Source organism: Atractosteus spatula, chromosome 13 (assembly GCF_055471065.1).
Source record: "Atractosteus spatula isolate fAtrSpa1 chromosome 13, fAtrSpa1.hap1, whole genome shotgun sequence".
In the NCBI taxonomy this organism is placed as follows: Eukaryota; Metazoa; Chordata; class Actinopteri; order Semionotiformes; family Lepisosteidae; genus Atractosteus; species Atractosteus spatula.
The window spans coordinates 28,552,531-28,565,957 of record NC_142718.1 but is presented as its reverse complement, the minus strand read 5'-3'; the positions used below and the strand labels follow the sequence as shown (position 1 = coordinate 28,565,957).

The 13,427-nt window shown below is 36.9% G+C and overlaps 2 protein-coding genes across 7 annotated transcripts in view; both read right to left on the bottom strand.

The window, feature by feature from the left end:
• Positions 1-840, bottom strand: part of grb14 (growth factor receptor-bound protein 14) — an 80,331-nt gene extending 79,491 nt beyond the window's left edge. For both annotated transcript variants that reach the window (XM_088931465.1, XM_088931463.1), the window contains exon 1: positions 765-840. The gene's annotated coding sequence lies outside the window, so the exon portion shown is untranslated. The remainder of the gene's footprint in view (positions 1-764) is intronic.
• Positions 841-6,747: 5,907 nt separating this feature from the next.
• Positions 6,748-13,427, bottom strand: part of cobll1b (cordon-bleu WH2 repeat protein like 1b) — a 56,379-nt gene continuing 49,699 nt past the window's right edge. For 4 of the 5 annotated variants that reach the window (XM_088931456.1, XM_088931460.1, XM_088931458.1 and 1 more), the window contains 5 exons: positions 13,133-13,385; positions 12,083-12,174; positions 10,178-11,700; positions 8,308-8,487; positions 6,748-7,367 (listed from right to left, as the gene is read on the bottom strand). In XM_088931456.1, coding sequence (XP_088787582.1) covers positions 7,293-7,367; positions 8,308-8,487; positions 10,178-11,700; positions 12,083-12,174; positions 13,133-13,385 — 2,123 coding nt within the window. In that variant the 3' untranslated portion in view covers positions 6,748-7,292. The remainder of the gene's footprint in view (positions 7,368-8,307; positions 8,488-10,177; positions 11,701-12,082; positions 12,175-13,132; positions 13,386-13,427) is intronic. The other variant, XM_088931457.1, reaches the window with a different exon arrangement.

Genomic DNA, 13,427 nt, shown 5'->3' with positions numbered 1-13,427 from the left:
ACTAAAACAGCACATACGGTACAATTCCACGACATTTGAAATAAGGGTAACAAGGACACAAGACGAAACATAGACTAAAAGATTTGTTTTCTGTTACACTATGTAATCGTAAAATAATTTAAAGAGTAAAGGAACTGCACAACAGTTTAACTTAAATTCAGGCATACTTTTACATTATTACATAAATATACATTTATATAAATTAATATCTGCACAGTATACATATTTACTTTTCAAAGATATAGATTAATAGAACATTCAATATTTATTACTCCATATGGTTTTAAAGCTTTCAAATCGATCTAAGCTTACGCTGCATCCACTTAATGCCCCAAAACTGTTTCGGAGTATCAATAAACTGACAAATCGTATGTGAATTCGAATCAGAGTGGCTTTGCTAACGCTAGTGTGATACGACCTACAGCCTAAGGTCTAAAATACAAACCTTCACAGAAACGGAGAGCATTCCTCTGGTTCGTTTTGACTAAAACTAACCAACTAAAGAACCTCCTTAAATGGCATCCTTTGTGTTACATCAAGTAATCTGAAACATTCTTCACCCTGTTATAGCAAGTAAGCGATACTTGTGTAACAACTCGGGACCAGAGATTTACAGTAGCTGCTAATATTTTTACGTTTAGAAAACAGTAACTTTTTTCCATCATTCTACAATCGTCACACTTTCGCGTTTCTTTCGATTATCTCAGCTGTAAAAAGTCTACAGTTATACAACGAGTAGTACAGTGCTCATCTGAAAACACTACCTGCAATTCCTTGGAATAGGTTGTGCTTCACAGTAGCGTTCCTGACGTCTCTCCCGGTAGATCTTTTTGAGTAACCGATTCACCCATACAGCTCGTATTAACAGGTGTTTGTGGCTAGACATTTATGACGTCATGCGCAACCTTCCTGGGATTTAAAATAAAAGCATGGCTGGGAAAGGGAGCCATTAGTTCAAGTCCCTGACAGGTTAATTATCTCGAAGATTTAATTATGGTTTTCGTTTTAAATACTGTACATTGTATTAATTCTCCAGAAAGTCATATTATCACACTAGTAAAAACAAAAATTACAATTAAGCACTGAATATTGCATGCAATTTTAATATATTTACCATATTTCATAACAATGTATTCATACTCATCCAATGAAAGTGCTTTGTGCAAATAAACTCCACACTGACAATTCCAATTGCATTATATTTTTAATATATTCTACACATAGAATGTAGGAAATCTTCATATGTGGTTTCCAAATCTGTTTTGAAAAGGACAGACTGGATTGTGACTCTTTGGAATGGAATCTCATTATTTGCCCTTTTTAATGGTAGCAGTCACGTCACTCAACAAGACCACAGAACAAAGCAAGCATGAAAAAGGGAGATTCGTTGGGATATTCTACAGCCTCACAGCTGTGCGAGAGCTATCGGCTGCTTATGGGTCCTATTACAGCAACTTGGAATTGCCACTGATTAAAACCTACAGTATGGTTAACATCCAGAATACCCTAACCACCATCAGGACTAGTCGCATGACACAAACCCTGAGAATCTGATGCCAGAAATCTCACAATCACAGCCACACGTGTGGACGATGGCTTGTGCTCCAGTGCTCACGTGAATTGTTCTCAGATGAGTGGGTATCACCAGTCCACCTTCGTCAGCAATGTCCTGTACTTGTCTCTACCACTGAAATATTCAGTGCCATCTGCCATGTGTAGCTTTGACCCCCCATAGGAGCTGGGCACACATTTCCCAAATAAATGGCACCAGATCTATCAAGTTCAGATGGATTCATGCATTAAGTGATTCTGCTGCACAGTCACTCTTAATGCTAATAACAGACCAGCCAATTTGTTTTACAAAGAAGCCGGGAATAACGTTCCTATAGTTTAGCAAAATAAACTTGCAGAGATTTGTGTGTTGTATTTGGTTTTGCAACATTACAGTACCTCAACACTTTTTAGAGTATTGTGTATATGTTTAATTTTTGAAAGATCTGATAGGAAATTAAGATAGTTACTGTACAATTAACTATGAGCACCTACTGTACTGTATACATATGTTCAATCCATCTTCTAAATTCTTCTCTCCAGTATAGGGAGCTGGATCCTATCCCGGCAAGCCAGGACACATCCCCGATGGGACACCAGTCCATCACAGGGCACACACAGACACAAACATGCACTCAATCACACCAGAGCCAATTAACCCTCCAGTATGTTTTTGGACATGTGGGAAACTAGAACACCTGGAGGAAACCCACATGAACACAGGGAAAATACACAAACTCTACACAGATAGCACCCCAGGCCTGGATTTGAACCCCAGCAAGACATCAGTGCAAACCAATGCAGCACCTTGCCATAGTTTCTACAATTCTGCTTCATTACCAAGAGGCCTCTTTATGGTCAGTAAAGAGAGGAAAAGTACAAGCAATTAAAATGGAAATACACTGTCCTATGTTCTCAGTACTCTACATTTCAAAGATCAAAGGATACCCAAGTACAGTAATAATACAAATCTTTGTATTTTTCCTAGGCAAGTGTTTGTTAACCACAAGGTCCTACAGTCCTTATAACCACTTGTACAACAAGAAGAATGCTGTTAGAAAGTGGTTGGTATGTCAACGTACAATTAATTTTTTATAGAAACCTCTGTTCTTAATTGTGCATACTCTGTGTTACTTTTCAGTATTAGCAAATGCCCTGTAATTTCCTTGATGCCTTTTGAAATAACTTAAAATACAGCAGATCAAACACAGATAATAAGGCTTATTCCTTCACTCTTCAGTATCAAGTTAGTTTGTCCCTTAAATCCTTTCATAGATAATTGTGACCTGCAAGCAGGACAGAATATTGTATATCTACACTGACTAATGCTGAAGAAATCAGAATGAACAAATCTACATAGCCTGATAATATTCTATCCTTTTAATGTATGGAAACAAGAGATGTTACTCATAGCCCATTTACAAAACTCTTCCAGCTCAGGACAGTGGTAACACCTATTAGCAGAAAAACTGCTAATATGATAGCCATCCTTAAAAAAGGCAACACAACTGACCCAAGTAATTATAATGCACTAAATCTTACTTCTGGTAAGGTAAGGAAAAATAGATGGAACTAAAATAGAGGATCATCCACATATAATAGGATTCTTTGGAATATTCAACATGGATTTAGAAAACAGGCCTTGTTTAACTTTTTTATGAATACATGGCACAGTACATTTACAAATGATCAAGTATTGTATTTGATAAAGTTCAAGGTAATGCATGTATTTGGTACCACAGGAATCTTTAGTGGTCTTAGGACCACTGCTCTACTTAATTTGTAGTGTATATAATTATACTATACATGTATATATAGCATTAAAAAACACATTGCTGCTCTGGAAAACACAAAAGCAATCGGTGCTTAAATTAATATCCCGCAATGACACTACAGGAACCGAATCTATTCGTTTTTAAAATTAAAGATAATAAGGGCACCTGATTCAGGTAATGAATATCCTAAAAGGCAATTACAAAGTCTACCCAGACAAACATTGAATGAATAGTGAAACCCCAACCAGAGGATACAAATACAACTGTCACCCTGGCTTTCTTCATGAAACAGCTGGATGAGATCCTTCTGACCTATTTATCTACTAGAAACTCAATGAGCTAGATGGGTTAAAAGCCCCCTCTGGTTTGTAACCTAACATCTTTTGTTTGATCCTTTCCAGAAGCAAAGTTAATGTCACGACAGTATAATACAGTATCTTTAAAATGTATCTTTTGTTATGTTAAAACAATCTGCTTAAAATAAAATAAGTTTTGTCACAGATGCAAGGAGTCCATTTAACCAGTTTGTTAGTAGTTAATTGATCCAAGAATCTCATCCAGGTGTTACTTGAAGGAAGCCAGGGTTATCAGCATCAACAACATGGCTTGGTAGGTTTTTCTATACTCCCACAACCCTTTGTGTGAAGAAATACCTTTTGTTCTCAATATTAAAGGAATTGTTGTGTTTACTGGAAACTTCAGAAATATATCAAAAACCTAGAACATGATGATTTGTATTTGGATAGAAAACGTTGTTTGAAAAACTGTCCTTATGCATTTTACATTGTAACATAACAGCGGACTGACATACACTGGATGTTGTAGTGCTTCTTAACTTTTAGATGTGTCTGTTATCCCTGTGTTAAGATGGATCAGAGCAAAATTTTAAATCAGATAATTTTAGTTTTCTTTTAATTGCTTATAAACCACCAGAAAAAAATGCTTAAGCAAAAAAAAAGATCTGTTTTATTCTTACTGTATGTATGTCATAAAACAGTACTTCAGCAGTTCTCTGGCTGTTTTCTTAAATTATGCACACAGTATTCTACTGCAACACTATTATCTGCTAAAACAATAGAAAGGAAGGGAACCACATGAAATACTGAAAACCATCATCTTCTTGAAACCAGTGGTAGCCAAAGCAACCACACAATCTAAGCTTTGAATACTAAGCTGAATCATGGTAAAACACTAATTACGTTTCTACCATTTCTGAAAACATGAACAGAGAAAAGACCCTTGAGCTGTCTCAATTATATTTCACTGAACAATAGCACTCATTGATTGTAGAGAGATGCTGAACAACCCATGCTAATTTGAGCACATTCTAAAGCAAACCACGTTTTTCTTATGTATACCATAATACAGAATATACTGTAATTTCCAAGACATTTGTGAAAAATATGCACAAATTGATTTTTATATGACCTCTTAAGAAAACGGAGAACAATTTCTAAGTATTATATGAAGTCTAAACAACAAGAATCCTAAACACTAGCACTTAATATCTGATTATGTTTAAATCGTTTTAATGAAACTGTCTTGATGACAGTGACCTTTTCTAAACTGAATTTAAAAAGTTTGGAAAAAATACAGTACATACAAACATGCAAACAAAGAAACACACATGCATCAAAATTTGGTTACTATTATTTTTCATATTTTACAGTTTAGTGCACTGTAAAAATTAAAAATTGTTAAAAGCATAAAAATACATATTCACCTTCATATTGTATGATAGTACATTACAATTTGTAAAATTGAAAGGGCATCACAAAAGGAACAAAACCCTGGAAATATAACAATTGATTATATTTAGAAAAGCCATAAACATGGCAAATAAGATGTATAGTATTGCTGACAATGTTTTGATAGCACCTCAAAATCACCATTTCATTCTGTTCATGAACCATGATTTCAACAATTTATCCTTACTTAATTAATGTAATGTAGCCCACTACACAGATTTTCTTATATACCTATATATGAATACATACATGTTTGAATGCACCTCCCAGGAAATAGAAGACATTTATTCACATAAGGATTGTACTAATGGATACTGTCCACTATTGTTCATCTCTTTTAAAAGATCAATGAAACCCAAATTTTGTTGTTGTTTTGGAATATCGAGTTACTTTTTTTATCATACCAACCCTGTTTGAAACCAATAACTATTCAGACTAATTGTTAAAGTTTAAATTTGGTTACTGCACTGGTAGAAAAATGTTACCCAGTCATAGTCCTCAGACATGTTTCAATATGCTTAATATGCTCCATAGTGACTCACAGAAAAATTAGCACTGATTGGAGGATTGGCACATCTCTCAATGACCTGCACAGAAAGCCAACCCTGGCCTTTATGCACAAGTGACGTGGACAGTGACATGAATCAGACTTGCAGTAAACCAGCGACGTCAGAATTACAGGACTCAACCTGCAGTCTCTAATGATTCATCACTGCGCTGCTTTGCAAATTTCATTTTAATTGCGAATTTCCTTTTATACAGTATGTCCACCTTGAATTTTCACTTTAAAATGCCATTTTTTTTACTCACCAACTTAGAATCTAAACTTGCTAGTTAACCAAACTGTTGCACCTATATACTGACCTAAGAGATTACACACTTACACTCAAATCATAGGTGGAACGTAATCTGTTGGTTTTCTCCACTGTGTTTAGTTAAACAGTAGTTTGGAATTAGGTCAAATTCTAACCTCTCACTTTCCAATGCATAGAAGCTCCATTGCTGCACACAGCAGTGTATGGATCTCTTCTAGCACCCCTCTCTGCATCTCAGCTTTGCCACTGCAGAGCTTTCTCTCTGGCTCATTCCTAATAAGTGAGGAGGGACGTGACACCATTGATCTCTATCTGGTACTGTCATTTCCTCAACCAGGTGAGTTAAAGCCAAAGCCTTAAGTATCCTTTTTTACAGTATTTATTGGTTCATTTTTTCCATTAGAATTTGAACCTAATTTGCAAATTGGAGAAACTGGAGGACGCACGCACACAATGCTGCTTCATAGTCACCCAGGGAACATCAAGGGTCGCTACTGGCTCACGATTTGGGACAGCCAAATGATATTCACATAGTCAGTAGGGTAACACACAGCCTTGATCCAAAAAAGGATTAATTGTGTAATTAAAGTCAGTGCTGAGAGAACTTCAGGAGGAAAGCAGAACATTACCAAAGCAGTAACATGAATAGTAGTTATGTTTGTTTGTAGTTAGACAGCAGCTCTGTTTCTCTTAATGCCTAAAATTCAAGTAATAATCAATGGCAGTGACTGTGTACAAAGATTAATAATGCAAATATGACAATGCTGAGATTACGAAATTTACAACTGTGTTTTGAGGAGGTTATTTCTATATAAACACAAACCAGTTATTGATTGGGAAGTACATTCAGAGATATGCAGTTTCAGGTTTATTATAATCAAATACAAAAATAATAAAATTCAAGGATATAAATTTATTGAAGAACTTGAATAAATCAGTACCATATCTTCATGTCACTCCAACAGACCATCTCAAAATCTACATATTTTTGTGGAAGAAAATTACAACTTACATTTAACCCTAATAATTTAAATGAAACAAAAATACATTAAGGCAACATAACAGAGGGACATTTTCAGTCATATTAAGACAAGACCTGAAATTTGAATTTTACATATATATTTATAAAACCAGAAAACCCAATGGAGCATAAATTCTCCATGAACCAAATTCTTAAAATTTAAAGAATAAGCACTCTTGCAAAATATTAGACTTAATTAGTAATAATTTTTATCACCAAACATTTTCATCGTAGAAAGAAATGGCTAAAAAAATCAGCAGTTACACCACTAGGACCTCATATCCAACCTTTCATTTTCTTTCATACTGTCGACTATTACGTAGTGTCTTCTGATCACTCTGCATGCTGCGTCACTAAGATGGCTGAATAGTTCTACACACAGTTACTCTACTTGTGTAGCAGGGTGACCTGCTGTTGTGCCTCCATTAACAGCCACTGCATCTGAAACACTGGGAACCTAAAGAAAAAAAAACATGAAACAGGTATGTTATGCATTGCATATAGACCAACTTCAATTATGCACAACTGGTTTTTCACATGCATTCAATATTAGCTCAAAAGGTACAGCAACTGGCAGTTCAGAATATAATGGTGTTCTCAGCCATCTGGAAAAAGCAATTCTGGCAATAGATCCATTTTCCACCTGTCAGTTTTGACTATCAGCCCGTGACATCTGCGAACTGTATGTGTACTTTTTTGTATGTATGCAAGGTGTGGAAACTCCCTGTCTGCGGCTAATAGGGCTTTCACACATGACCCATTCCAAACACAGATGTACTTTTGGACTGTTAAGAGTTTCAGAGCATTCACAGCTTTAGTCATAATAATTGTTTCACAAAATTAATTAACTCTCACATGGAATCTGTAAACTCACATCGCTCAAGTGCTGAGGTTACCTCCCTGTGTCTCTTCTTTCTCTCCCTCAACTGTTCTGCTGCTGACTGCCGTTACTCAACCTTTTATACATGTTATTTAACGCTTCCAAACGGCCTCTACAGTAGTAGCAATCCCACTGACACTACAGCCTTTGTCACAGGGCTCCCTGCCACAGAATGCACAAGGTTGACCACAGAAGAAGATGTTATAAAATGACAGATTTGTTTTTCTGCTCACAGGATGCTTTGACATACATTCAGAAGCTGCAGTGAGGTGTCAGCATGTCAAGTGCTAGAATGTGAATAGATAAGAACAGATTAGATTATACTAATTCTATAGTATAATCTAATCATACTAGAATATGATTATACTGCCACCACTGTGCCGTTAAAAAACTTTTAGGACCACTACCAGTATGCAGATGGCACCACGACCAAAAACTTATATGTATTTTGGACATATAAGCTACAGTTTTACATTTGCAACAACCTCTTTCCCCCTGCTGAAGTATGCGCACTTACATTTTTCTGTTTGGCGGCTACATCTCCAGACTGCACAGCTTCCAGTGAAGTCTTGTGGATCATGCCTTGGCCACTTGGGTGTGAAGCTAAAACAGGAATGCCATTGTCTTCGCTCCTACAGATGTGCTCTTCCACGGGCAATTTCATTTTTCCTTCTTTACGGTCCTGGTGGTCACGTTCCTTCATACCCCAAAAAAGAAAATCAATCATTCTTGCTATGCAAGAGCAGACAAAAATTGAAAACACACTTGCTGAACATAAAACACCAAAACAACATTCTTAAGATAAGAGAAAGCCTAATGTACTCCAGTGTTCTAGCTGATCTTTATATTAATGAACTGTACTGATCCATTACCACTGGAGTACACAGTACAACTCAGTACAACTCTCACAAATAAAAGCATGGCCATATAGGGCAACCAATAATTTATAACAGGATACGACTTAAAATGGAAAGTGATACTTGCACCACAAGGACATATTTATTAAACTAGAAGTCCAATTTATTGCTGTTTTGACTTTTTCTATCTTTCTTCTAGAGATACCAGACCCTAGTAAAATATGTGGTCCCAGTGCCTAGCTACACAAAATGCATATTTTGCTTTCAGTATGCCACATTTCACCTTCTCCCTCAAGTGAGAAGCCACAGTTGCTGCCTCAAATAAATATGCAGAAAGCATCAGTACAGAACCAACCGTCAATCCACCCACAGAATCATCTATCCATTTTCTAACTGCTTTATCAAATAAGGGGTTGTGGGTGAGTTGGAGCTTAGCCTAAAGGAGGTGAGGAAAAATCTACTCTGGAGAGGATACCAGTCCATCACAGGGCAGACACAGACACACACACACTCACACCAGGGACAGTTTCAATTAAGCTTCTAGAATGACTTTGGATTGGGAAGAAATCCAGAGCACCAGCAGGAAACCCACAGGAAAACGTGCAGAACACACAAACACCAAGCAGATAGCACCCCAGGTCCGGAATTTGAACCCAGGGCTCCAGCACTGGTAGGCAGCTATTCTAACCGACATTCTGCTCCCCACAGAATCAAATGACTATTATCATAAAAAATGTTGACCTTCTCAAGGTCATTCTATACACGTTTCCAGGCATCTAAAATTCCTCATAACAAAATTGCGATCACAAAAAATTCAAAGAATGTTTTTTACATAACAGATTGTAAATCTCTTTTCAAATACGTTTTAAAAACCTGACAGCAGGACATCAAATGAAAAATAGTAAATAGCTTTAGCTTAGCTATTCAATAACTTTAGCTTAAATTCAAGTAAAAATTCTCCACTATCCCCTTGGTCATTTTCACTAGAGCCCTTCCAACAATCAAACTGTTTCTTTGGGTTGGATAGGTTTTCCGAACATTGGTTAGTAAGATTTGTTACTAAATAATCAGATTAGTTTCCCAAAAAAACTATTTATTGTATGTAGCTTGAGGCTGAAACAATAAGGAATGGGAGTCCACAGATTGGGGACCATGAAACATTACAGGTGCAATTATTTTAATTGGTTCAGTGATAACGTCCATTCCATGCAATAGAAATAAGATTCAGGAGTGCAACATAGATGATGTGAAAAATTAACAATAAAGGGTCAGAAGAAAAGGAGTCAATTGCTGCTCCCAGGCTGTTTTACAGCAAGCAAACAGAAAAGGGAAGGGAGGGTAACTCAAACAGTCAATCTAACACAGAATAGTTAAATATCACCTACTGTGAGAAAAGGAACAAATCTGGAGACAAATTAACAGTCCAAAGTCATGATTTTGTTTTATTCACACAGAATGTGGTATTGAAATTCAGAAGATTATTCTCTACTTTCTCAACTTATCAAGACACACAACACATTTAAAACTCACCAGAGAAGAATCCAGTAAAGCTTTTCCAGGTTCTTTAGCTGCTGACATCCCAAGATAGGCTGAGCTTGGTAAACCTCGAAAGGTATGAACAGTAGGAACAGGCCTTCGGCTTAGGGACTGTGTCCGCCTGACTGCTGAAGACACAGCAAGAGCGAAGGGCGATGGGGTGCTAGGAGTATAAGGTTTTGGAGCAGCAAAACTCCTAAGTTTCTCTAAACTTAACTCTGCTGGCTCTTTAGAGGGAAGACTGAACTGCCTTGTGAACTTAGAAGCTGGAATGTCTACAGTCTTATTAGCAGGCTTAGCCTCTTCCTGAAAGCTTTCTCTTGATACTTCTTCAAACTGTACTGGAGGAGGGGGTGGAGGAAAATAGTTTTCATCTTCTACTTCAAGCGGCTTTTCAGGCAATGTATCCTTCTCTTTTCCAGGGCTCCTCAGAGTCTCATTATGACCAGAGCCAGAACATGCACTCACATTTTTAATAGCTGCTGAAGTTACATAATCCCCAGGTGTTCTTTTGTGTTGTGATAAGCGGAAAGAGCCAGGTTTTGGTTTAGTTGCAGGTGGAATTTTCTTTTCTTTTACTGCCGATGTGGAAGGCAGCAGGTTGCCCATTTCTGAGGGAGATAAAGGTTTGCTGTCTTTTGAAGTACCTTTGCAAATTACATGAGCTGCATGAGAAGGTGAGAAAGGAGCTATGTTATTATTAGCTGTGTGGTTACTGTTTACTTCAGATACACTACTGGGTTTGAAATTGTGGATTCCATTTGAGTCAGTGGCTTTGTAATCCACTGAATCCTGTGGCACTTTGGTCGGTAAGTGAATGTCTGAATGCTCTGGAAAATTAACAGATAGCCCCTGATCCTTAGTCTCATCTGGGACCTCCAAAGTCAACTGGACCTCAAAGAATTTTAGTTTTTCCAATGATTTTTGTGGCACAATTTTGTAAGTAGTCAATCCAACCTTTGGTATATATTCTCTTGTGACCTCATTAGAAGGCTTTGGCTTAGGTTCTGAATCCTTTTTATAAATTGGAGGACTTTGTGCTGCCACTATTTGGCATTCAGATGTCCCTTCTGTCACCTGAGGTAATGTTGTTACACTTTCTCTTGGGCTTAATTCCTCGGTGGAGGTTGCCATATCCTTTTTTAATCCCCCTTGTTCAGCTGAACAGAGTTCAGTTAAAGTAGAACTATCTTGAACTCCAGCAGAAGACGTAGCATATGATTTAATTGCATTTTGGCCCTCAATATCTTTATCTTGTGAAGACCTTGTGTTGCAGATCCCTTCGGTTTCGTCTTTATCTGACTGCTCTTTGACAAGTCTCCCATTGCTGCTGAAATCTGATGATTGTATGGCTACATCATGCATTACAGGCTTTGTGTTTTTATTCTGAGAATTGGAGGAGTCAGCAGGTGTACTTTGAAGAGATACACACACTTCTGTGTTATTATCAATCTTGCTTTCATCGTTCGTACTTTGCTGGTCTTCTGTTTTTGCAGTGGGACTTGACTCACTGTCTTCTGAAAGTAATCAAAAAGAGTGCATTTTGAGGGAAACTCACATAAAAAAATCAAATACTAAAATTAGATATTCCATTATTTACCCCATCACAAAATGTGAGTTTTACACCAAAGAGGTTTTACCATGACTAAAATACACCTATATTTGTTTAAAATGCTGATTCTCAGGATTGTTACATTTCAACTAACAATATGATAGCAATATCCCGAAAAGGCACAGCAAACAACTTCCAGTTTTATCGATAAATTGTGTAGCCAACAACAGAAGCAGAGAAATCTGTTTCAGAGAAATTGTTTAAGTTAAAGTGAAATAAGATTACAGGCTGCAAATAAATCTAAATTGCTTGAACTGAATCCAATGTAATCTGAAATAGAAACTCACCTCCATGGTTCAAACCAGAAGTAACAGAATTCTCGCTGACTTTTAATATCTGCTGGTCACACTCCCTGTTGCTTACATGGTCAATAGATTGTCTGTCAAAACAGAAGTTTAATTTGCACAAAAATGTTACAACAGAAAGAAGCAAAGTTAAGGAAACAACAAAACATTTTTAAAAGTAGTGAATTTGACATTTAAAGGGAAGTTTCCACTATAAGATACTGGGATATATACATACTGTGTTTTATTTTTCACTCTGATCTTTGTGATGAGAGCTAGTTATTCTTAAAAAATAGCCTTTAAGAAGGCTTCTTTAAGATAAAAGCCATGATTAAAGATCACAATGTGCATGGGCAATAAGCAAACATCATGCTGTGCCAAAAGGTATAACTGATATGCGTCTTCTTCAGCATTGTGAGGCTATTTTAGAAAGTTGCTTGTCTTCAGGATACGTGGCAAACAATTTGCCATGTAACACAAACCGATGTTGTATTAAATACTCCGTTAAACACTTTCACTCTGGTTCACTTACAACAATGCGCATTGCTCAATTATTGATCACCTCACCAGAGCCACACAGTCCCACTAGACATTACAACATATAAAAACGATATGACTCGGGTAAGAAATGTAATAGTTCTAAATGTCACACTGTCTTTCATTAGCTACATTGAAACACAATTTCTATAATCTTCCATTTCCCCTGTAAATACATTTTCACAGATCTGAAACAAACAAGATTGTGCCAAATCTATGACAACTGCAATCTGAATGTTGATTTGAACACCAAGAAACCTACAATCGAATAAGCTAATAGAAAATGGTTCTATTGTATGTGTACAATGTTTAACTTCACTTTCAAATTAAGTTTTAAAGGCGTTTGCTCTTCACAACAAGAAGGTGTCTGAGCATGCTGCATTTTGTTAATACGGCAAGATTACTGTATGTCTGAAAGTGAGATGCAAAGAACTTGGCTTTTTTTTACATTTGTAAATTTATGAAAGCATACTATCAGGTGGTTGACCATTAAGTATCCTTTATGAGAGTTCGTACTTGCCATCTGTGGATACGTCATTCATTTTATCTTCCTCCTCGCTTTTAGATGTTGAGGAGCTCTGCATCTCAACATCGGCGGGCAGTGAAGTGAGCTTAATTTTCCCAGTGTCTGACGGTGCATCAGCAGAAGTGTGGGGTCTGTGCTCTCCAGCTTGAGTGACAGCAGTAGTACCTGCATCCTGAGCAGCTGTGCAAACCATTTCTTCTTTCTCATTAATTTCTTCGAGAATACACGGTGAGGTTACCCCAGCTGCTCCACATTTAAAAGAAAAGAAAATTAATTTTCCAGAAA